The sequence below is a fragment of the Hypomesus nipponensis genome, chromosome 11 (genome assembly GCF_054491055.1).
Source record: "Hypomesus nipponensis isolate SF chromosome 11, ASM5449105v1, whole genome shotgun sequence".
In the NCBI taxonomy this organism is placed as follows: domain Eukaryota; kingdom Metazoa; phylum Chordata; class Actinopteri; order Osmeriformes; family Osmeridae; genus Hypomesus; species Hypomesus nipponensis.
In genome coordinates, this window is record NC_140371.1 from 3,563,102 (window position 1) to 3,585,539 (window position 22,438).

General features: G+C 48.3%; 3 protein-coding genes and 1 long non-coding RNA gene across 5 annotated transcripts; all 4 read right to left on the reverse strand.

Annotated features, from left to right (window-relative positions):
* Nucleotides 1–78: 78 nt before the first annotated feature.
* Nucleotides 79–9,264, reverse strand: agpat4 (1-acylglycerol-3-phosphate O-acyltransferase 4 (lysophosphatidic acid acyltransferase, delta)). Of its 2 annotated transcripts, XM_084709646.1 has the most exons (9): nucleotides 8,947–9,264; nucleotides 5,579–5,777; nucleotides 4,929–5,098; nucleotides 4,546–4,707; nucleotides 3,900–4,053; nucleotides 2,600–2,702; nucleotides 2,338–2,413; nucleotides 1,566–1,764; nucleotides 79–523 (listed from the first exon to the last, which is right to left on the reverse strand). In XM_084709646.1, exons 1-9 carry the CDS (start codon nucleotides 8,977–8,979, stop codon nucleotides 432–434), a joined length of 1,188 nt encoding a protein of 395 aa, XP_084565772.1. In that variant the 5' UTR covers nucleotides 8,980–9,264; the 3' UTR covers nucleotides 79–431. The 2 variants fall into 2 exon arrangements, with proteins under 2 accessions (XP_084565772.1, XP_084565774.1); XM_084709648.1 differs by lacking the exon at nucleotides 8,947–9,264 and having other exon boundaries at nucleotides 4,929–5,349; nucleotides 5,579–5,661.
* A 291-nt stretch (nucleotides 9,265–9,555) lies between these two features.
* Nucleotides 9,556–21,067, reverse strand: psap (prosaposin). The gene is made up of 14 exons (XM_084708886.1): nucleotides 20,909–21,067; nucleotides 16,828–16,961; nucleotides 16,662–16,736; nucleotides 16,246–16,371; nucleotides 14,954–15,160; nucleotides 14,712–14,855; nucleotides 14,281–14,337; nucleotides 12,896–13,039; nucleotides 12,329–12,421; nucleotides 11,990–12,173; nucleotides 11,657–11,820; nucleotides 11,453–11,533; nucleotides 11,108–11,215; nucleotides 9,556–10,467 (listed from the first exon to the last, which is right to left on the reverse strand). Exons 1-14 carry the CDS (start codon nucleotides 20,940–20,942, stop codon nucleotides 10,432–10,434), a joined length of 1,587 nt encoding a protein of 528 aa, XP_084565012.1. The 5' UTR covers nucleotides 20,943–21,067; the 3' UTR covers nucleotides 9,556–10,431.
* Nucleotides 18,627–20,898, reverse strand: LOC146267721 (uncharacterized). Its single transcript, XR_014768786.1, has 2 exons — nucleotides 19,670–20,898; nucleotides 18,627–19,522 (listed from the first exon to the last, which is right to left on the reverse strand). It is a non-coding gene; the product is annotated as an uncharacterized LOC146267721 (long non-coding RNA).
* Nucleotides 21,068–21,545: 478 nt separating the features above from the next.
* Nucleotides 21,546–22,348, reverse strand: mrps6 (mitochondrial ribosomal protein S6). Its single transcript, XM_084708887.1, has 2 exons — nucleotides 21,827–22,348; nucleotides 21,546–21,653 (listed from the first exon to the last, which is right to left on the reverse strand). Exon 1 carries the CDS (start codon nucleotides 22,186–22,188, stop codon nucleotides 21,829–21,831), a length of 360 nt encoding a protein of 119 aa, XP_084565013.1. The 5' UTR covers nucleotides 22,189–22,348; the 3' UTR covers nucleotides 21,546–21,653; nucleotides 21,827–21,828.
* Nucleotides 22,349–22,438: the final 90 nt, after the last annotated feature.

Here is a 22,438-nt window from a genome sequence, read left to right on the forward strand (position 1 = left end):
CTGTGGTCTGGTCATTCACTACGCAGATGCGTTACATTTACATGTTTATTCATGTCGAATACTTTTTTTTTTCTTCAAAGCAACAGACAAAATAGTGCATGTAGAAAGTACAACATCATGTATGCAATATCTTTGGTTTGAAATGTTTTTACTATGAGTAGAAATAGATCAAAGCTTTCTCTGCAAACATGCAGACAAAAACACATGTACAGATAGTACCCATAAGAAACACAGCTGACCATTTTATTAAGCTGAACAACTGTCTATCTGCAGCCTGCAGGGCTGTGGTCTGGTGGGGCTGGTCTGGTTCTACTAGACTGCTTCAGGGCAGGTGAGGGCCTTTGGAATCAGCATATTCAGTGTGCAGGCAGGTTTGGTTGCCTCAGGATTGTTAAGGCGTAGACGGGTCTGGTTTGAAGGCAGGTAACATCTCAGTTGTTGGAGGAGTTTCTCTCCTTTACCCCGTAGCTGGAGCCCCTGTTGATCTCTGTCTGTCCGATCATCCAGCGCACTCCTGCTGAAGCTGAGGGCAGACCAGGGGAGGGAACAGATCACTGCTCTGACTTAGACTGGAGCTGCATGCTCCGACAGGTCTGTTAGACTGGAGCTGCATGCTCTGTTAGACTGGAGCTGCATGCTCTGTTAGACTGGAGCTGCATGCTCTGACAGGTCTGTTAGACTGGAGCTGCATGCTCTGACAGGTCTGTTAGACTGGAGCTGCATGCTCTGACAGGTCTGTTAGACTGGAGCTGCATGCTCTGACAGGTCTGTTAGACTGGAGCTGCATGCTCTGACTGGTCTGTTAGACTGGAGCTGCATGCTCTGACAGGTCTGTTAGACTGGAGCTGCATGCTCTGACTGGTCTGTTAGACTGGAGCTGCATGCTCTGACAGGTCTGTTAGACTGGAGCTGCATGCTCTGACAGGTCTGTTAGACTGGAGCTGCATGCTCTGACAGGTCTGTTAGACTGGAGCTGCATGCTCTGACAGGTCTGTTAGACTGGAGCTGCATGCTCTGACAGGTCTGTTAGACTGGAGCTGCATGCTCTGACTGGTCTGTTAGACTGGAGCTGCATGCTCTGACTGGTCTGTTAGACTGGAGCTGCATGCTCTGACAGGTCTGTTAGACTGGAGCTGCATGCTCTCACAGGTCTGTTAGACTGGAGCTGCATGCTCTGACAGGTCTGTTAGACTGGAGCTGCATGCTCTGAAAGGTCTGTTAGACTGGAGCTGCATGCTCTGACAGGTCTGTTAGACTGGAGCTGCATGCTCTGACAGGTCTGTTAGACTGGAGCTGCATGCTCTGACAGGTCTGTTAGACTGGAGCTGCATGCTCTGACTGGTCTGTTAGACTGGAGCTGCATGCTCTGACTGGTCTGCCTGGTTTCAGATCACGAGGATCTTCACAGGTTTGTTGGCTCTTCATTCACACAGACAAACTGTTAATGATGAAACAACCCAAGTGGACATATTTGCAGGGTTAAAACATCGACAATACTCAGGAGTTATCACTACTGATGTCCTGAAGCACGCTCCGTATCCCCCAACCCTGACCCAGGACCCTACCCATGGAGCACAGGCAGAGGGAGGCCAGGATGCTGCAGGTGGACCCGGACTGGACCAGCTGCGCCAACACCAGGCCCAAGGGGTAGAGCAGCAGGCCCGCCCAGACCAGCCAGTTGAGTAAGGACCAGGCCCGACGAGGGAGGCTCAGAGTGGGCCCTGGGAACTGGCCAGTCTGGGCGTAAAGCTCCTGGAACTGGTCCTGAGGGGGATGCAGAAACACACCAGCACCTATGAGGTGGATGCCATTAACCACTCCAAGATTAACCATACATCAACCACACTAACATTATTCACTAATGTTGACCACTAACATTACCCTCTCTAACATTACCCTCTCTAACATTAAAATGAACCCCTCTAACATTACCCCTTCTAACATTTTAACATTAATATTAACCCCTCTAATATTAACTGAGCCTAACCCTCTAACTTTAACCCTTCTAACATGAACCATTCTAACATTAACAATAACCCCTCTAACATTAAACCCTCTAACATTAACCTCTAGGTCTCTAACATTACCCATTAACCACATTATCCACTCAAAATGAGGGTTAGGGGAGTAACATTAAGAATACACATCATAACACAGTGTCTTAACCAGGTGAAAGCTTTGTAACACACAGTGTCATGGGAACGTGGCTAGTTTACATGACGTGACAGAAGTGAATATGCTGGAGTGTCTGATTTGAGGTGATAGTCAGGCGCTTGCATCCAGTTAGGACCTGGTGTTAGAGGTTTCCAGGTACATTACCTGCAGCGGGATACTGACCTTCTCCTGGTAGAGCTTGTGGAGCCAAGCAGAGCACTCTGCCTCATCTTCAGGGACCAACTCCAGAGGAATTCTCCTGCAGGGAAGAGAGGGGAGTGGGGACACACACACACAAGAAATGGAGGAGAGGAAGGAGGGTCACATGGGCTGAGATCAGTCCCCATACTTGATCTTTGGAAATCAGACTTCCCCAATCAGCTCACTTCTCATCTATAGAAGGGAGCTACTGTACAGCGATAGAAGAGGATACTGACGTCGGTACCTTACATATAAATCTGCGTGATACTTCTTCCCGTTGAGCAGTCCCAGCAACGTGGGATTCTCGTTGTTCCGGAAGTTCAGCGTGGAATCGTAAACTGCAGCGACTACACAGGAGGAGGAGCAGAGAAGTGACATGTTAGAACTGCAGTCTTCTAGTTCTGGAACTGACATGTTAGAACTGCACTGTTCTGGTTCTGGAACTGACATGTTAGAACTGCACTCTTGTAGTTCTGGAACTGACATGTTAGAACTGCACTCTTCTGGTTCAGGTCCTTGACTATCAGCTGCACTCACTGTTTGCACTATCTGGACATCGCTTTGGATAAAAACTTCTGCTAAACGAGTCCATGTAAAGGTAACATAGAGGAGGCTGTGTTCGTGGGCGGCTGTCTGTGGCGGTCAACTGTATTTGTCTTGCAAATGTTATCTCCTCCTGCCAGTTCCATTCTCCTGCCAGTTAGAGTGCAGTACATGACAAGGTGTCCTTCAAACCTTGGTCCTCCTCTGCGCTACAGGTGTAAGGGAGAGCAGAGCTAGCTGGACCTGGATACAAGCTGGTCTGAGACGTCGGACATTCAAACCCAGGGGTGTCCGAACGAATGGTCTTGGTAGTGCTTTGGTATTGACAAAACCCTGCTAAGACTGAGTGGGGGTTAATGACCCTACAAGGACAGGTGACCAGTGAGATGGCCACCATCCCCTGGGGGTGAGGATTCACTGACTTAGGACGGAGGACAGAAGACACCTCTAACTTGGGTGTTTTATGCCTGGGAAATACATTCATTGGACAGTCGGTCTAGAGGCTATTACTGTTGTTCTGGCTGATTGTACTGAGGGATTGTGTTCTGAGAAAACGATGCTGTGATGTTGGAATGTCTTTCAAGCTGTGAGCCAATGACCGAAGGGCCATGGGACAGCTGAGTGATTGTGTTCTGATGGACCAATGACTCTAGAGAACTGTGTACTATAAAAAGGTGCGCTGTCTTTAGGTTCAGGATTCATTGTGCTGGGAAGTGTTGATGTTACTGGATTCTCCGGTTCTGTCTAAGAAACTAGAGTGTTACTGTGTTATTGTGTTAAACTCTCCATGATTAATAAATATGATGTTATATAAATAGTAATGAAAACTCCTTTCATACATTAAAGGAGCAATATTATCCCTCCACAAAATGTCCCTGACACTCAAATGGTCAGACACAACACAGTCATATAATAACGTTGTCCCTGAATTCAGACAGCAGCCATTTGCCTGAATGTGTGATTGTTCATGTGCTGATCTGTCTCCTGTGACGAGTTCTCACCAGTTCCCCGGAGGTTCTGGACGGTCACCCTGAAGCCCCGGGTGCGGGGCAGGAGGTGGTGCTTCAGGCTGGGCAGGCCCTTGCTCTGGGCCACCTGCATGCTGGCACGGTGCTTCTCCGGGGTGAAGCGGGTCCCCTCACAGTGCAGCAGGAACTGTAGGAGCGAGGGGCAGAGGTCAGGGGTGTGTGTGTTTGTATGTGGTGCATGTGTAAGTATGTATGTATGTTTGTGTGTGTGTGTGTGTGTGTGTATATGTGTGTGTGTGTGTGTGTGTGTGTTCTTCAGACACGCTGGCCACCCACACGTTCACCAAGATCACAACTGGATCTGAGATGAGAGTAGTAGAGTTATGTAGATGACGTCATGTTATTGGTCCACTGTGACTGGTCAAAATACAGGCCGTTCATTGGCACTAACAACTAAAATATTGTTAGTATTGCACTTTTGCAGTACTACTTTGCTTTGGGAAAAAAAACATCTGCAAAATGTATCAAATGTAATGAAAAAGAATGTATATAATGTATACATACAGTATAATATGACATGCCTGCATCATGTAAACAGTATCTTGTAAACAGATGCATGTTTATAGCAACAGATGTGTGCGTGATGATCCCCGGTGATGGATGTGAATGTGTTCTGTACCCAGAACTTCTCTGGGTAGTCCCTGAGGTTCTGCAGACTCTGGGCCACAGTTCTGCGATCCTCCTCCCACTTCCTCTTACAGAACACTATCTCCTGGAAGTACCACATCCAGCCAATCAGAGGCACGTATGCCAGCTCCTTCTTGGCCAACACCTTGGAGCTCTGGCAGAAGGGACAGGGTGAAGATGGAGAAGCTTGTGTGAATTACAAAGCTCAATTGAAAACTTTAATAACAGTCAGATCCTTTATTAACTGTTACAAACTTTGCGAATAGGATTTGGTGTTCCCAGAGAAGTACTCTAGAAGAAAACCCTCAGGTACACCTAAAGCAATTACAATACAGACTGATCTTGGCGACTTATTCAACTCAACTGTTCTCTCACCCCGAGAACCCCGAACCTCTCACAGAAGGTCCAGCCACACAGGAAGTCGATCTCAAAGTTGTGGTTAAGGACAATGACGGCGCTCTCTTTGCCGTACAGCTGGAAGCTGTCAGGGTCCGTGTGCAACGTGCACTCAGTCCCGGACCACCACTCCAGCACTGCCACCATCTCTGAGGGAGGCACGCACACACACACCCATCCACATACACACACACACCCATCCACATACACACACAAACACACCCATCCACCCACACACACACACGCACCCACACACACACACACACGCACGCACCCATCCACATACACACACACGCACGCACCCATCCGCATACAAACACACACACACACACACACTCACGCACCCATCCACATACAAACACACACACAAGCACCCATCGACACACACGAGAAATGGAGGCTGGCACATAAGAACAGGAAATCACATCATCATCCGTCAAACTTCCTGTTTACACAACACTGCTTATGTTGCTAGGTAACGCTCCAGGCTTGAAGCCATGGCAGAGCTGAAAACGAGGTCACCCTGTCTGCCCAAGCATCATCTATAAACTCAACAAGAAAGAACAAGGTTTCCTGAAGTCTGCAGGACTGTTCAGAGTATAAAGTCACCCACAGATGACAGCACTCACGGCTAGCTAAGGAGTACCCCAGCCTGCAGTTGATCCTGCGAGCCAGCTGCTTGTTGATTGGCCAGAGCGGGAGCGTGCAGACCTGTAATAGGTTGATAAGAAGGCCGCTAGCCAAGAAGACGTAGCAGATGATCAGGTGACACACGAACTGGGACTTTAGCAGCTGAACCACACCCATCATTCCTCTCAAAACGGCTTCCTTTAGGAAAGGGAAATTATGGAATTATCAGCCAATCACATTCTGTGATCAGACACCAGACTTCCTTTCCCGACGAACCCGGCAGGAAGTGTGAAGAAACTGAAGATCAAAAGCTCTGGCTCATTTACCCCCCCCCCCCCTCCTTTTACACTGTGTAAAGAATTTATACTGATTATTTTTGTAAATGTATTAATTTGTTTATCTATAAGGCTTACATTGTGTTAAGCAAATCTTGTTTATAAAAGAATCCAGGCAACAATCCATCTGGATGAAAACAAAAAATAGACTGCAGCCAGGCTGTGTCCCCCATGTAGGCTGGGTGAGTTAGTCTAGGACAGGCTAGGGGTTAGGAATGTAGGCTGGGTGAGTTAGTCTAGGACAGGCTAGGGGTTAGGAATGTAGGCTGGGTGAGTTAGTCTAGGGCAGGCTAGGGGTTAGGAATGTAGGCTGGGTGAGTTAGTCTAGGACAGGCTAGGGGTTAGGAATGTAGGCTGGGTGAGTTAGTCTAGGACAGGCTAGGGGTTAGGAATGTAGGCTGGGTGAGTTAGTCTAGGGCAGGCTAGGGGTTAGGAATGTAGGCTGGGTGAGTTAGTCTAGGACAGGCTAGGGGTTAGGAATGTAGGCTGGGTGAGTTAGTCTAGGACAGGCTAGGGGGTTAGGAATGTAGGCTGGGTGAGTTAGTCTAGGACAGGCTAGGGGGTTAGGAATGTAGGCTGGGTGAGTTAGTCTAGGACAGGCTAGGGGGTTAGGAATGTAGGCTGGGTGAGTTAGTCTAGGACAGGCTAGGGGGTTAGGAATGTAGGCTGGGTGAGTTAGTCTAGGACAGGCTAGGGGTTAGGAATGTAGGCTGGGTGAGTTAGTCTAGGACAGGCTAGGGGGTTAGGAATGTAGGCTGGGTGAGTTAGTCTAGGACAGGCTAGGGGTTAGGAATGTAGGCTGGGTGAGTTAGTCTAGGACAGGCTAGGGGGTTAGGAATGTAGGCTGGGTGAGTTAGTCTAGGACAGGCTAGGGGTTAGGAATGTAGGCTGGGTGAGTTAGTCTAGGGCAGGCTAGGGGTTAGGAATGTAGGCTGGGTGAGTTAGTCTAGGACAGGCTAGGGGTTAGGAATGTAGGCTGGGTGAGTTAGTCTAGGACAGGCTAGGGGGTTAGGAATGTAGGCTGGGTGAGTTAGTCTAGGACAGGCTAGGGGGTTAGGAATGTAGGCTGGGTGAGTTAGTCTAGGACAGGCTAGGGGGTTAGGAATGTAGGCTGGGTGAGTTAGTCTAGGACAGGCTAGGGGTTAGGAATGTAGGCTGGGTGAGTTAGTCTAGGACAGGCTAGGGGTTAGGAATGTAGGCTGGGTGAGTTAGTCTAGGACAGGCTAGGGGGTTAGGAATGTAGGCTGGGTGAGTTAGTCTAGGACAGGCTAGGGGTTAGGAATGTAGGCTGGGTGAGTTAGTCTAGGACAGGCTAGGGGTTAGGAATGTAGGCTGGGTGAGTTAGTCTAGGACAGGCTAGGGGTTAGGAATGTAGGCTGGGTGAGTTAGTCTAGGGCAGGCTAGGGGTTAGGAATGTAGGCTGGGTGAGTTAGTCTAGGACAGGCTAGGGGTTAGGAATGTAGGCTGGGTTGAGTATTAGTCTAGGACAGGCTAGGGGTTAGGAATGTAGGCTGGGTGAGTTAGTCTAGGACAGGCTAGGGGTTAGGAATGTAGGCTGGTTGAGTTAGTCTAGGACAGGCTAGGGGTTAGGAATGTAGGCTGGGTGAGTTTGTCTAGGGCAGGGCTAGGGTTAGGAATGTAGGCTGAGTGAGTTAGTCTAGGGCAGGGCTAGGGGTTAGGAATGTAGGCTGGGTGAGTTAGTCTAGGGCAGGGCTAGGGTTAGGAATGTAGGCTGAGTGAGTTAGTCTAGGGCAGGGCTAGGGGTTAGGAATGTAGGCTGGGTGAGTTTCACTGTAGGGCAGGGCTCTGTTAGCAGTGTAGGGCGGAGTGAGTTTGTTCTAGAGCAGGGTAGTGTGCCAACCGTCCAACTGACACTCCCTCTAACCATCAGACAGCTTTCCCTTCATTCCTCCCTGGCTGACTGGAAGCTCCAGGTTTACCTACATGTCTAAACACACTCACCAAGTCTTAAAGAGAAGATGGCAACCATGTTGGGATCCCCACACACACACCTGAAAGTAATTTCTACAGTTGCTCAGCGTCCATGAAGAGACAAGTTATGTGACGCTAGAATATGTCGATTAAACTACTGCACTGGTAACAAAAACGTTAGTTGAAACTTTATGCGGGACAGGGCCAGGTATCGGTTAGCTAAGTGTGTTTAAAGGTAAACATTCCAGTCTCCGTCCAGATAATATCATGATTCATGCCGATAAACCCTGCCACGGGAGTCTTACTTTACATACTAAACAGGTTATCAGTTATTATAAAACTTTTTTTTTTCTTTCGATTTAAATAGCTGTTTCTGATGTATGACATACTGATATTTTCTGTAATAAATTAATTACCAATCCCTCTCTCTCTAACATATATTGATACAAATCATAGTCATAATAATATATAGGGTGAGTTCAGGTAATGTGGGATATCAGGTAAAGTGGGACAGTTATGCATTTTGATGATTTAATATGTGCAAACCCGACATCCAATCACCAGAGATGATCTTGACTCGTAAATACAACATAGTCACTATGCAGTGGCTTTTATTTGTCTGACATCATCTGAGTATGCGTAATCTGGACTCGGGGAGGCTTCTACCCCGGGCCCCAGATGACCTTAACCTGGCCCTGACACCAGTAGTTAGGCCTGACAAAGTGACAAAGTGGCCCTAGGTAGGCCTACTGTGAATAATGTTTGATTTTCAAGACATATGGCGTTATTTCTGGAGAACCATAACATGTTATGTTGATAAGATAACCATAAACAAAACATCGTATTTATTACTGATTACATTCTATGGAGGAACAACACCAACTGGTTAATTCCCACATGACTCTCTCCAATCTCCTTTTGTCTATTACGATTACATTAACATTAAACAAAAAGTTAACTTAGTAGCCAACGTCTTTAAGTAGAGACCATGAGGTTCAAGAAACATCGAACTATTAAAACTTTTGCGACATGCAACACATAACCTGTCACCTACATCCCGCTTTTCTTTAGACTAACACTTAATATGAATTGTGGCTTACCAATACGTGCCTGTCCTTAAACGATGGAAGCATATGGATCAATAGTTTCCAACCTTTTAGTATCCCTCTGCCTCGGACATCTTGACTAACCGGCTTAGTATGGGAAGCGCACTAAACTTTGAGGCGCTCCTGGAAACGAAGCCTGTTTTGCATGGAAACTAACAATACATTTTTCGGAGCTGCGGCTTGAATCAAACGATATTTTTTGGGGAATGATGGTGATGCGGAGATTGGTCCACTTCCGACAACTTTCTCTGTCAAGTCAAGTTTGTGGTTTTAAGGTAGATCTTAAAAGGCTCTAAATTTAAGTCACCACTCCTCAATTTAAATCCGTAGTCTAATCCGCCGGTCACAAATACAACTACTTAAAGCGAACATTGCTACGCCTACTAAAGTGTAACTGCTGATTGCTTGGAACAGTTGTGCCCTCTGTTGGTAAAATGTCATTATGCAAAACGGTTCACAATTTCATTCATATCGCACAAGAGACCTAAATTGAAATAAGAAATTCGTCATTTCACAAACGACAAAACCATGTTTTCGAAAATTAAATTAATTCCACCAGAAACCAAAATACAGAAATTCTGAAGACAAAACTCACACACCAGATCGGATTTAGGATGATTTTATTTCAGTTGTTAAAGACTTAATAGATCACCTGACAAATTGGCTCAAGATATGAATCTGTGGGTGTCAGAACACAAGAAGCTATAAATCACAAACAGGACAGAGTGAGGATCCAGCCAGGGGAGCCAGTGCTGAGGGTCTACCCTCCAGTGTTGAGGGGGGTCACTGGGACACATGTACCCTCCTCTCCCTCACCTCAGTTAAAACAGAACACAGTTTCAACAAAACAGAAACTTTTATTAAGAACAGTCTAGTTTAAAAACTAGTGTCTGAAACTGTTAGGAATAGAGGGTGGTTCTGGGTGGTTGACAAGTTGCTGCAGGATACTGAACTAAGCAGGAAGCCGAGCAGCCTGCCTCTCAACCCCATCAGAGTATCTGACCTCCTCCATCTGCACCCTAGACAGCATCCTGGAAGCCACATGTGAAACCATAGCTAGAGAAAGTTACTGTACACAAACAAAACACCCATTAGAGAGACTCATTACAGTACAATTAATAGATACACAAATCTGCTTTTTTAAGGATTGGGTTACCCAACCTGCAGTTGCAACTAAAACAAACTGACCCAAAATTGGGTCAAAACAAACCCTGGTCCTGCCTGCCCCTGTCCTGGGAGAAAAAATCTATTTGGCCACCAGACACCTCCGCCCCCCCGACACACACACACACTTCTCCCTCAACTGAAATCTCCTGGTCAGTTTCACTGTCCCAAAAACATAATTTGCAGTCGGCTTTTGAAGATTTAAAATTTAAAAAAAAGAAACAGATTTAAAAGTGGAAAGCAGCGTTACAGTATTTCTCCCTAATTGTCCTCCAGGTCCGAGTGACCTGGTTGGGCTCCTGGCCAAGCCACCCTCTACACCCACACGTGGCGCTTGCAGTGGTTCACCGCCTGGGAGGGAGAGGAGACAAGGACGGAGGGTTAGAGAGAACGTCCAGGGACAAGAACCAAGGGCTGGTGAGTCCCAACACATCTGTCTTCATGTAGTGCACACTGGTCCAACAGTCCCCTGATGTGACTATGAATCCAGTCTGGGACAACGCCTCTTAACCCAGCAGTCAGGGCTGGTACTTGGAGGCAGGACTGCATGTACATCAGTGGTCAGTACGGTGTTCACACAGGTAAGTATGAATAATCAGTCACTAATCAGGGTTCCTCAACCCTGCTCGGAGAAACATCCTCCTGTATATTTACACTCCAACCCTGCTCCAGGAGAGATACCCTCCTGTAAGGTTACACTACTACCCCAGCTGTACTGATTAATATGATTAAGCAAACCTGATACTAATAATGAGCTGCTTGATGAACATGTGATGTTGTGTCTCACTACAGTGTATTGATACAAATCAGTCCTCACAGGTGCCCCATAGCAACAGGCTACTGTGCAGCAGTTTGGAAACCCACTCTGACTGGACCGACACAACCCACAGGGCGAATGAACACAGCCGTAAAAAAAAAGAAGAAAAAAAGTCTGTGGTGGAATGCAAGGCCGTGGTGTGTACTCCAGGCCTGTAGGGCGCGCTGTACTCACATTGCAGCGCGTGGCCGTCTCCATGTTCTTACACCAGAAGGCTGGACCCCAGCTGCACTGCTCCACACCCAGCAGGCGCTGCACTGCCTCTGGACACGCTCCCACCTTCTGTCTCACACACACCATCAACCACCATTAGTTCTTGTTTAAATCGTGTTAGATCTTTCGGTCAGAACCATATGTAGTATGGCATGGCCTTTAAACTTTGGTCGGTCGATAATGATGTAAAACACCAGATCCTGTCCAAAGACTGTTACACATCTAAACTAACTATCATGTCATTGAAAAGGGAAGTGCAGTGTAGCTGCACTGTCTGAAGAGCCACTGAAGAGGGGAAGTCCTCACCATGCACACGAAGTCTGGGTCCAACATCTGGAGCAGCAACTGGACCAGCATGGGCTCGTACTGCTCTACCAGCTGGTCACACTAGGGGGCAGCAGAGAGATGTTAACCCTCCCCACTTGTTGTATGACTAACAAACCAAACACGACCACCCTTACGGGTCTAAACACCAACAAAACCCCACCAACCCTTCCTCCTCCTCCTCACCTCGCTCCGGACCGACTCGGGCAGGAAGCTGCAGACCTTCCTGACGGCGTCCGTGATCTGGGCCTCGGTGGCGTTCTGCTCCAGGATGCCGTCCACGTAGCGGACCGCCATCTTGCACACGTCACAGTAGCCGCCTGACTGGAAACGGGCCTGGTCCATCACAGCTGTGGACGGGTCAAAGAGGTCAACGCGTGGACAGGAGCATTCCATGTGCGTCACAGCACGTGCCTCAACGGCAACCACGTGGCATGAGAACGCCTCCGGTCGAGCCATCGACGGTGATGAATGAACTGTGTTGTGTGCGCGTGTAGCGATGCCGGTTGGGGAGCGTACGGATGTAGGCGCGGCTGGCGTCCTTGCACAGCCCCAGCACGGTGCACACGGTCTTAGGGTCGGCCTGCTGCACCAGCAGCTCGATGATGGCCTGGCCGTACGCCTCGATCAGGTCGCGGCACTGACCCGCCAGGGAGTGGGGCAGCACTTGGCACACCCTCTCCACCGCGTGGATCACGTCCGCCTGGGGGACGAGCGGAGGGAACCAGACCCAGGTGTGTTAGGATGGTATGGACAAGAACATGAGCTGACCGTCTACAGGTCTGAAGGGTGGGTGAGTGAGTGTGAATGTGTGTGTGTGTGTGTGTGTGTGTGTGTGTGAGACAGTGAGTGTGTTACCTCTGTGGTCTCATCCTCCAGGGTGTCCTCGATCTCCTTCATCACAAACTCACAGATGGCGCACTGGGGGGAGTCCCGGACACGCACCATGTTCTAGAACACACGTCGCACACCGTTAGTACGTTCTAGAACACATGCTACGTACTCTTAGCATGTTTGAGATCATACCAAGTGTTCTGGATCAGTTCAATAAACACGAGGTTGGCTAGACTACAGCCAGAGACCACCAAAAACTAGCTCCTCCCAGGCAGGGCCTGTCAAAGCTGAAATCATGTCTTCTGCAAAATCACGTTCTGGTCCGGGTGAGCATAGTGCAGTGGTTGGAGCATTTGACTGCAGATCTAGAAGGTTTAATAGCAATAGTAATGGCATCACTGGATTTCTGGAACATTAAACTAAGCTCCACACACACGCTCCACACACGCTCCACACACGCTCCACACACGCTCCACACACGCTCCACACACGCTCCACACACGCTCCACACACGCTCCACACACGCTCCACACACGCTCCACACACGCTCCACACACGCTCCACACACGCACGACTCTGTGCTTGACTGACCTTGCCATGCTTGGGAACGTCCACCTTGGTAGCAGGGATCATCTGGGCGGAGGGCACCACCCGTGCTGCCACCAGGGACATCATGGGCACAGACTTCTTCATGGCGGTACAGAAGCCCACACGGGCACAGATGTCCTTGGGTTGCTATGGAGATGAGGAGAGTCAGGTACTGGGGGGGATCTGGACGAGCCCTTCCATGCCGTTAGGGTGGCTATGAGTATGACCTGTGACCTCCACATGCATGTCCTAATCACACATCACTGCATGCATGTCCTCCACATCCATCAACATGCATGGACCCACCAGGCAGATGGCCACAGGATGCTTCCAGAGGTGAAGGCATGCAGGTTCCCTCACTGCCCAGAACTTCACCCTCAACCCGGGTTCAAACCCCCCAGCTAAACCCTCACCCAGGTTCAAACCCCCCCCCCCCCCCGCTAAACCTTTACCCAGGTTCAACCCCCCCAGGTGTCCAGAGTTTAGAGCAGAGGACAATATGACCCTGTTAGGCCCACAGAGGACCATTTATGAACGGGCATGCTGGGAAATGTAGTGTCCTGTCCTGTGGTCATTCTGAATGACACCAACAGGAACACAGCTACACAAACCCTTCATGTTCAGACAAGCCACACTGCGCAAAGTTACAGATGCCACCGTCTCAACTGAGTAGTGCATGCATTGGCCGCAGGGATTAAGTTCAATTTAAATCAGACAGGAGGACAGACAGGTGAGTAGCTAGAGGACAGACAGGTGAGTAGCTAGAGGACAGACAGGTGCTAGGAGGGAGGCTACAGATGAGCACACGGACCTACCTGTTCCTGGGAGGAGCACACACACCCAGACAGCCCACAGCAGGGGGGACAGAGCAGGAAGGAATGGAGGAGGGGAAAAGAAGAAACAAAAACAACTGATTAAAGATGTGAACGATGCCAGCAGGCAAGGTGGGCCGTTAGACCTGACGATTCTCCCTGGAGCCTTGACTCAGACCGTCATGGCCGCCGGAGGAAGCAGTCAGGGAGGTGTAGCTGAGCGCCAAGGGAAACTATGACCCCCTGACAGAGCCAGGCTGCCTGGGAGGGAAGAGGAGGAGGAGGAGAGGGAAGAGGAGGAGGAGAGGGAAGAGGAGGAGGAGGAGAGGGAAGAGGAGGAGGAGGAGAGGGAAGAGGAGGAGGAGGAGAGGGAAGAGGAGGAGGAGGAGAGGGAAGAGGAGGAGGAGGAGGAGGAGAGGGAAGAGGAGGAGGAGGAGAGGGAAGAGGAGGAGGAGGAGAGGGAAGAGGAGGAGGAGGAGAGGGAAGAGGAGGAGGAGGAGAGGGAAGAGGAGGAGGAGGAGAGGGAAGAGGAGGAGGAGGAGAGGGAAGAGGAGGAGGAGAGGGAAGAGGACTCACCATGGACATGAGCTGCTGCACCACCAGGGGAGCATACTGGCTCACGTACTGCTTACACTGCAACAGGAGAACAGTCAGACACCATTATTATAAAACACACACACACACACACACACACACACACACACACACACACACACACACACACACACACACACACACACACACACACACACACACACACACACACACACACACACACACACACACACACACACCAGGGGTCTGTTCCATAAAGCAAGTTCACCAAATGAACCAGGCTAATGTTAGTTACTTTCCCTGACATAAGCCTGGCGTATTTGGTACACCTCGCTTTATGGAACAGGGTCCACGTCACAAAACAGACAAAGTTACACGCAATCAAACACTCCATGAGCATGGGGCAAAGCCCCCACATGACACACACACACACCACACACACACACACACACCAGGTCAGAGATGCCGGGCCCCAGCAGGTCACACTGGCTCTCGATCTGCTCGATGAGACTGTCGACGAAGGTGGAGTTGGTCTTGGCCTGCTGCTGGGTGTCGGTCAGGAACTGCACACAGTCCTGGCACACGTCCCCGTTCTCCTGCACACACACACACACACACACACGGTCACACGAGTCAATGCTGGCTGCAGCCGTGCGCTGGGGGGGGGGCTGCTACAGGGTGTGGGGGTCGTTACCTGTGAGGGGACCTCCTTCTGGGGGGCCTCCTTCTGGGGGTAGAGCAGCTGGGGCACGTTGAGGAGGAAGGGGAGGTCCACCTGGGGGAGGTCCACCTGGGGGAGGTCCACCTGGGGGATGTCGTTGGTCTGGATCTGGAGCTCAGCCATGGCCGCCTGCAAAGAGCGGCACAGACCCATGGCTCCACACACCACGTTAGGGTCCTCCTGCAACACACACACACACACTTTATCATTCCCAAGTCTACACATTTTGTCCAGATACTTCAGTCATGGCCTTGTATTCTTTTCTGTATTGGACAGGCCAGTACTACAAAGAGGGCGACAGTGAGGTCCATAGAGGGCGCCGAGCCCCAGCTGTCTGTAGCGGAGCCAGAGAGAGGAACAGAGGAACCCAGACAGCTCAGATCTGACAGGATGTAGAGGAGACAAAGACTGCTCTGTCCTCTCTCCTTCCTGGGAGACAGCTGCCTTCAATGGAGTCCATTCAGATCCCCCTCACAACACCTCTGCCCTGTGTGTGTGTGTGTGTGTGTGTGTGTGTGTCTGTGTGTGTGTCTGTGTGTGTGTCTGTGTGTGTGTCTGTGTGTGTGTCTGTGTGTGTGTCTGTGTGTGTGTCTGTGTGTGTGTCTGTCTCTAAGAGTCTTCGTAGAGGATAAGTTGACAAAGGTTGATGTTTAATATGCTTCTAAAGCAGTTCCGAGTTCAGCTGTACTGTAGAGACCCAGGTGTTCAGGGTGGTGTTATAGACCCAGGTGTGCGTTCAGGGTGGTGTTATAGACCCAGGAGTGTGTTCGGGGTGGTGTTATAGACCCAGGTGTGCGTTCAGGGTGGTGTTATAGACCCAGGTGTGCGTTCAGGGTGGTGTTATAGACCCAGGTGTGCGTTCAGGGTGGTGTTATAGACCCAGGTGTGCGTTCAGGGTGGTGTTATAGACCCAGGAGTGCGTTCGGGGTGGTGTTATAGACCCAGGTGTGCGTTCAGGGTGGTGTTATAGACCCAGGAGTGTGTTCGGGGTGGTGTTATAGACCCAGGAGTGCGTTCGGGGTGGTGTTATAGACCCAGGTGTGCGTTCAGGGTGGTGTTTTAGACCCAGGTGTGCGTTCAGGGTGGTGTTATAGACCCAGGTGTGCGTTCAGGGTGGTGTTATAGACCCAGGTGTGCGTTCAGGGTGGTGTTATAGACCCAGGTGTGCGTTCAGGGTGGTGTTATAGACCCAGGTGTGCGTTCAGGGTGGTGTTATAGACCCAGGTGTTCAGGGTGGTGTTATAGACCCAGGTGTGTGCTCCTACCAGCTCTCCTGTGATGATGCTGATGAGGACTGGGTAGTAGCTGTCTACCATCTCCTTACACTCCGCAGACAGACCCTGATCTGGGATCAGCTGGCAGGCCTTCTCCATGTAGCCCAGGATCTCAGACTGGAGGGGAGTACGAACACACACACACGTCTAAATGCTCGAAAGGCACCTCGGTAGGCAATCAGAAACTAGTCTTTAATCTGAAGCTACAGGTTAGATACTTTACCCACAAATAGGGAGGTCATCTATGAATATAAACTCAGAAGTCCATCACGGATATGGTCTTAAAAACACCCATATCTGATGACATCATCAGACGCAGCCCTCACCTCTGATGACATCATCAGCCCTCACCTCTGATGACATCATCAGACGCAGCCCTCACCTCTGATGACATCATCAGCCCTCACCTCAGTTTTGTTGTCCTTCAGGAGCTGCTCCACCACGACCAGCACCTCCTTACACAGGTCACATGGCACCGATTTCTGACACGGGACACAAAATATAGTGAGCAACAAAAACCAGGGTCACACACACGCACACACGCGCGCACACACACGCTCGGCTGGTGCTCACCATCTGAGGCTGGTTCCACACGTTCTTCTGGCAGTGTGCCACCGCTCCACAGAGGGAGGCCGTCTTCACATTCTGACACCAGTAGGGGGCGCCGCGAGCACACTGCTCTGTACCCAGCAGAGGGGTGGCCACAGCTGTGAGAGAGAGAGCAGTGTTACACATGCAGAGGGAGAGAGAGCAGTGTTACACAGAGAGAGAGAGAGCAGTGTTACACATGCAGAGAGAGAGAGCAATGTTACACATGCAGAGAGAGAGAGCAATGTTACACATGCAGAGACAGAGCGAGCAGTGTTACACATGTAGAGAGAGAGCACTGTTACACATGCTAATGGGCTCCGTGCTTTATCATGGAGCCTGGCTCCGGTGTAACACTGTCATCCGTCACATGTCATGACACAGCATTCTGTAACTACAGGGTTATCTGATCTTTGCTAACCAGTTAAACTTGTTGGACCTACAGAAATTCTGTGGGTACACAATTCTGTAAAACAAATAAGCTGAGGCCTAGAGGATTGAGATGTCGTCCAGTCATGTGATCTGCTTTAGCCAATGACCCATCTGCTCTGTCAGGGCTGGACTAGGAGGGGAATACCTGACCGAATCACTTCCTCATCACGGCCCTGCTGACTCATGCTGCTGCAGAGCCTGTTCACACCACGTATCAATACACCACTGTGGAACGACTTGACTTTTAGTCATTTAGCAGACGCTCTTAACCAGAGCGACTTACAGTAAGTACAGAGACATTCCCCCCCGAGGCAAGTAGGGTGAAGAGCCTTGCCCACGGACACAACATAATTTTGCACGGCCGGGAATCGAACCAACAACCTTCTGATTAATAGCCCGACTCCCTAACCACTCAGCCATCTGACCGCCCCCTCTTGTTTCTGAGCTACTCCAAAACAAACAAACTCAAATCTGTTAAAGACGGCAAGAATGAACATTAGCTCTCAAAGACCTGAGTGTTTTGTAATCAATTAATGCAAAAGCACTCAAATCTTGTTAGATTGCATTCCCAATCCACGTTCATACACCTGCTGCGAACATCCTGTTCCCATCAAACACCCAGGGTACACAGTCCCATAACCAGAAGCAAGCCTGCCCAATCATGAATCACAGCCACCTGACCAGGCAGGGACACAGTCTCTCCAGGCAGGGACACAGTCATCCATCTAGCCAGGGACACAGTGGTCTTTTCCGGTCTGTCAGGGACACAGCCTCTCCAGGCAGGGACAGATGTCTATAAGGTCCAGACTGTAGCTAATATCTAATGTGAGGGGACAGGTTGTGGCTCAGCTCTCCTGAACCAGGGGCCTGTCACAGCATGAGGTCAGTGATGGGCAGGCTATAGAAATTCAAGCAGATGAAGAGGATGCAGGTTTAAATCCCCGTATGTCACTTTGGGTAAAACCATCTGAAAAGAATGCTGCATCATCATCATTAATAATAATAAAGAATGCTGCATTATTATTACTATTATTATCATCATTATTATTATCATTATTATTATGCCTCGACAGACCCAATTTAGAACATTCTACAGCTCACGTTTAAACAAGTCCGGGTGAGAAGCGACAGGAATGTCTGGGGTGACAAGCTGCATGTGTGTCAAATCTAAACCAACTTTTCAGACAAGGGGCCTTTCTGTAGCTCCAGAAGTGGTTACAGAATAACAGAAACAGGTTGTTCTCAGTTCCCCAATGTTGTCATGACGATGTGATAACTAGTTAGAGAGTACATTATAAAAGGCAGCACTGGAAAGTACCCCCCCCCCCCCCCCCCCGAAAAAAAAAAGTACCTGCAGGATTACTGCAGCCCTGTTACATGTGAGAAACGTGTTCAATGTCGATACACTTGGGTATACAGCAACTGCTTACATTACAGGCTTTTGAAACAGACCTTCAGACGATTATGAAAGAGAATCAAGTAATGGGATATTGTGTTTCTCATGATGGGGAAGTTGGGTCCTGAGACAGGCTCTGCAGAGAGCTCTCGGAACTCCACTTCTGTCCTCTCTGCGTCTGCGGGTTCTTCCTCGTATTGAGGGTTTAGGTTAACTAAAGGTTCTGTGGGCATCTGTTAAACGCTCTGTGACCTTGATTGTAAAAAACGGCTCTGAAATGTATCTGACTGAATGTGAAAGCGTTACCAACTCAGGAGCGGGCCAGGGGCGTGGCTTGTACAGCCTACAGCACAGTCTCTGTACCAGTCTGTAGACTGTAGTCTGTCAGCAAACTCAGTCAAAGAATAATTCATCTTCATGTGATTAATAGCACACAGTAGAAAACAATGAGGTTGGTTCAGCTAGAGTGAATTGAAATGCAGAGCAGGTCATTTTGGTGATCACCAGTGACGCGCACACACAGCTGTACTGTGGCTGTGTGGGCCGGGGTGATAGCACCCTGTGAGAGCTGATAGGCCTGGATAGAGACACCCAACGGCAGCCTCACTCAGCCTCACTCAGCCTCACCAAGTCTTGTGATCCTTCTCACTGTGTGGGAGTGATTAATCCATTTCTGCTCCTACAGGAATGCAACAGTGTAGTGGCCCTACACCCCTGGGCCTGCTCCACCCACCTGCTCCCTTCCCAATCTCCACTGTTGTTGTTTGACTAGCAGTCATGTGATCCAACTGTTGTTGCTCAATATCTCCCAGCGCCCAGGACTGGTTTCTGCAGCGTCCCGTCTTCCTATGACTAAGCAGAAACTGGCAAATAGTACACACAGAAACCCACAAACTAGACGTTCTGTTACACTGTAAAAGTAGGTAATCAGTATGGGGTTTTAGTGGCAGTTAAGCATAGTCAGGCCAGTCTAATGTACAGCATTGAGCTGAAGCCCACCTGACAGCATGGAATGAACCATCCCAGTCATCACTCAGTCCCATCAGTGCTCTCCTGTCCCCTGGACCTGCTTCTGAACCTCAGAAAGGTTTCACAATCACAAGCTGAGCCTAAGCTGACCTCAATGAGAACACTTCAAGCTGAATCTTAAAAAGGAAATAAAAAGCTGTACAAAGTATCTTCCATTAGAAGAACTGATACCTAGACAATCCCAAATGTGGAAGTAAAACATATAAATACATTGTTCCTCTTAAAGTATGCAAACCAAGCAATAAAGCACAGTTTGTATAGAAACATCATGGCATGCATGACTGGTTTATAGCTGCCATCAGCAAGTTTTGATCTAGGATGACAAAAGCAATGGTCACCATTGAATGGTGGCATGTAAGATCGTTTACGTTCCAATTTATAACCAACCGGTGTCACATATCCTCAAAAAGGAAAGGACATTATTTTTAAACAACTGGGGACCTTTGTTCAACCAGTAACAGGTGATCCAGTACTCATAGCAAGAGGGGAAGTTAAGCTTTTTTTTTTTTTCTTCGCTCCAAATCGAACTAGCAACCCATCTCAAAAAGCCCTGGGGACGGAGTATAAAGTAGCTAAACATTTTGATACAAGATTAAATATTTTGTTACTGAAGCTCCACAAGTCAAGTACGTTGATGTTGATTATATGTTATTTGATTTTATACAAGGCGCGTTACAACATGGCTGGGCGTGTGTAGCCTACTGGTATTTTTGACTTGTTTATCAAACACGAATAAGAATAATAAAACGAACAAAACCAATACCAAATGTTGTTAATTTCTTGCCATCTACAATAATCACAACCTACTTTAGTTAGTCTCACAAATCAAGTGGATTTAGCACAATTTGTTTCTAGACTGTATGGTTAGGTACAATAAACATTAGCTACAGCTAGCTAAGATTAGCATTTCAAGCTACGCAGTTCGTCGAGATTTTAGGAAAGGTTGCAGTTCACCGTTTAAGTTCAAATATGATGTTTCCACAGTGTTAAAATGTGGAGGTTTGTGAAGGATTCCTTTATTAAAATCTGGTATATTGGTTAGGTTAGTCTACCTTGTCTGTTCTTCCGACAACAACCGGAATGAACGCCAAGAGCCCTGATGTCGTTTCATAATACCATGTTTTAAAGTCTCAGTCCATAATCTAAAGAATTAGTACGGCCTTTATTTCGTAAAGAGACCGTCTGCTTTGTTAGTAATATTTGTACTACCTGACGAGACGAAAAGAAGGGCAAAAACCAGCATGACTCCACCGTTCTGTTCGTCCTCTTTACTTGAAAGTTTACCAACGACGTTGTTTCCCTAACACTGCAATGCAGGGTTGCGGCCTTGTGTTGGTTATATATTCATGGCTCATCATCAGGTGACTCTTCTGTTACAGACATGTGACAAGACTCGGCTCTCAGTTCTCGACACTCCACTTATGACTGCCTATAATTTCCACAATGAAAGTATTCTTTATATTCTTATGGACCCTTTTTATTTTTATGTATTAAATAATGCCTTTTTTACAATACGTGTTTGTTGTATTCATGTTATTCTGCAATTTCCCAACGGATAGTTGAATTATCTTTTTATGTATTTATTTATTTATAGCCTACATATATGACAATCACTGTCATTACGTTTTCTTTGCTCAGATACAGACGGTCTATAAATTTGCATGTCACAACTTGCAGTCAGTAACCTATACTAAGCAGCTTTTCATGTTTCCGACCAAAAGCTCAGTAAGCAAATAATCACATCGGTGGCTTCTTTGACATTTCTTAACACGATGTTAGAGTCAGCATAGCTTGTCAGGCACATGACAAGGGATGGATTGAGAGTCTGCAACGTAGGCAACAAACAGTCTGTACAAAAGTGTCGTTTATTACATCAGTTAGAGATAATCATACATAAACAGAGTTGACGACAAGGTAGATCAGCACACTTGAGGGCTCTTCTGCATAGGACGCACTGTGGAGACAAAACAACAGGGATTAGCTAGTAGACCAATCAGGACACATGTCAATAACTCCATTGTATCAGTAGCCATTGAAAGATAATGGGATTAAATGATGATTGTTTTCATGTCCAAACGAATCAGGAATCAACTGTATGCGACATCTCCGATGAGTTCCATGGCTTACACTCAGTTGCGGACCGTGTCATCGAGCATGGGGGCAGATGTCCCACAACAATGTTCATGGGAGGTCTCCGTGTCATTCTTCAAGACGGTGGGTCGTATAACGTCCACGTCTCGATGTAAATGATTGAGCAACCCCGGAATGATGGCGGGAGCAGCATGGAAATCGAGTAAAAAGTACCCGCCACGCGCGTGGCGCTCGTTGTGTTTAGATATATTGTAGGGAAGCAATCTCTCGCCAAGGTTCTCTAGACCTCTCACAATAGCTCCCCGCTCCATCAAAGTCTCAACTGTCCGCCGCAGAGTCGCCGCTGTTTCGGGCCTCTGCATTGCTTTAACAATAAGGGCAAGTTCGTAACGCGGCATTGTTCAAATATTTTAAATGAAAGTCCAATACAAATTACATTAACGATCAATCTGGTCGAATAGCTCCGGTTAGAGATTCGCTGATTCCATTTTACGGCTTCGGGACACCACCAAGGACTTCTTTCCTACCATGTTATGGCATGAGGCAAGGGAGGAAGTACAGAACGCATTCATGACGTAAAATACATGAGACAAACTTTAAAATATGTAAGGATTTATATACGTTGATAAACACGCAATTATTACTGCT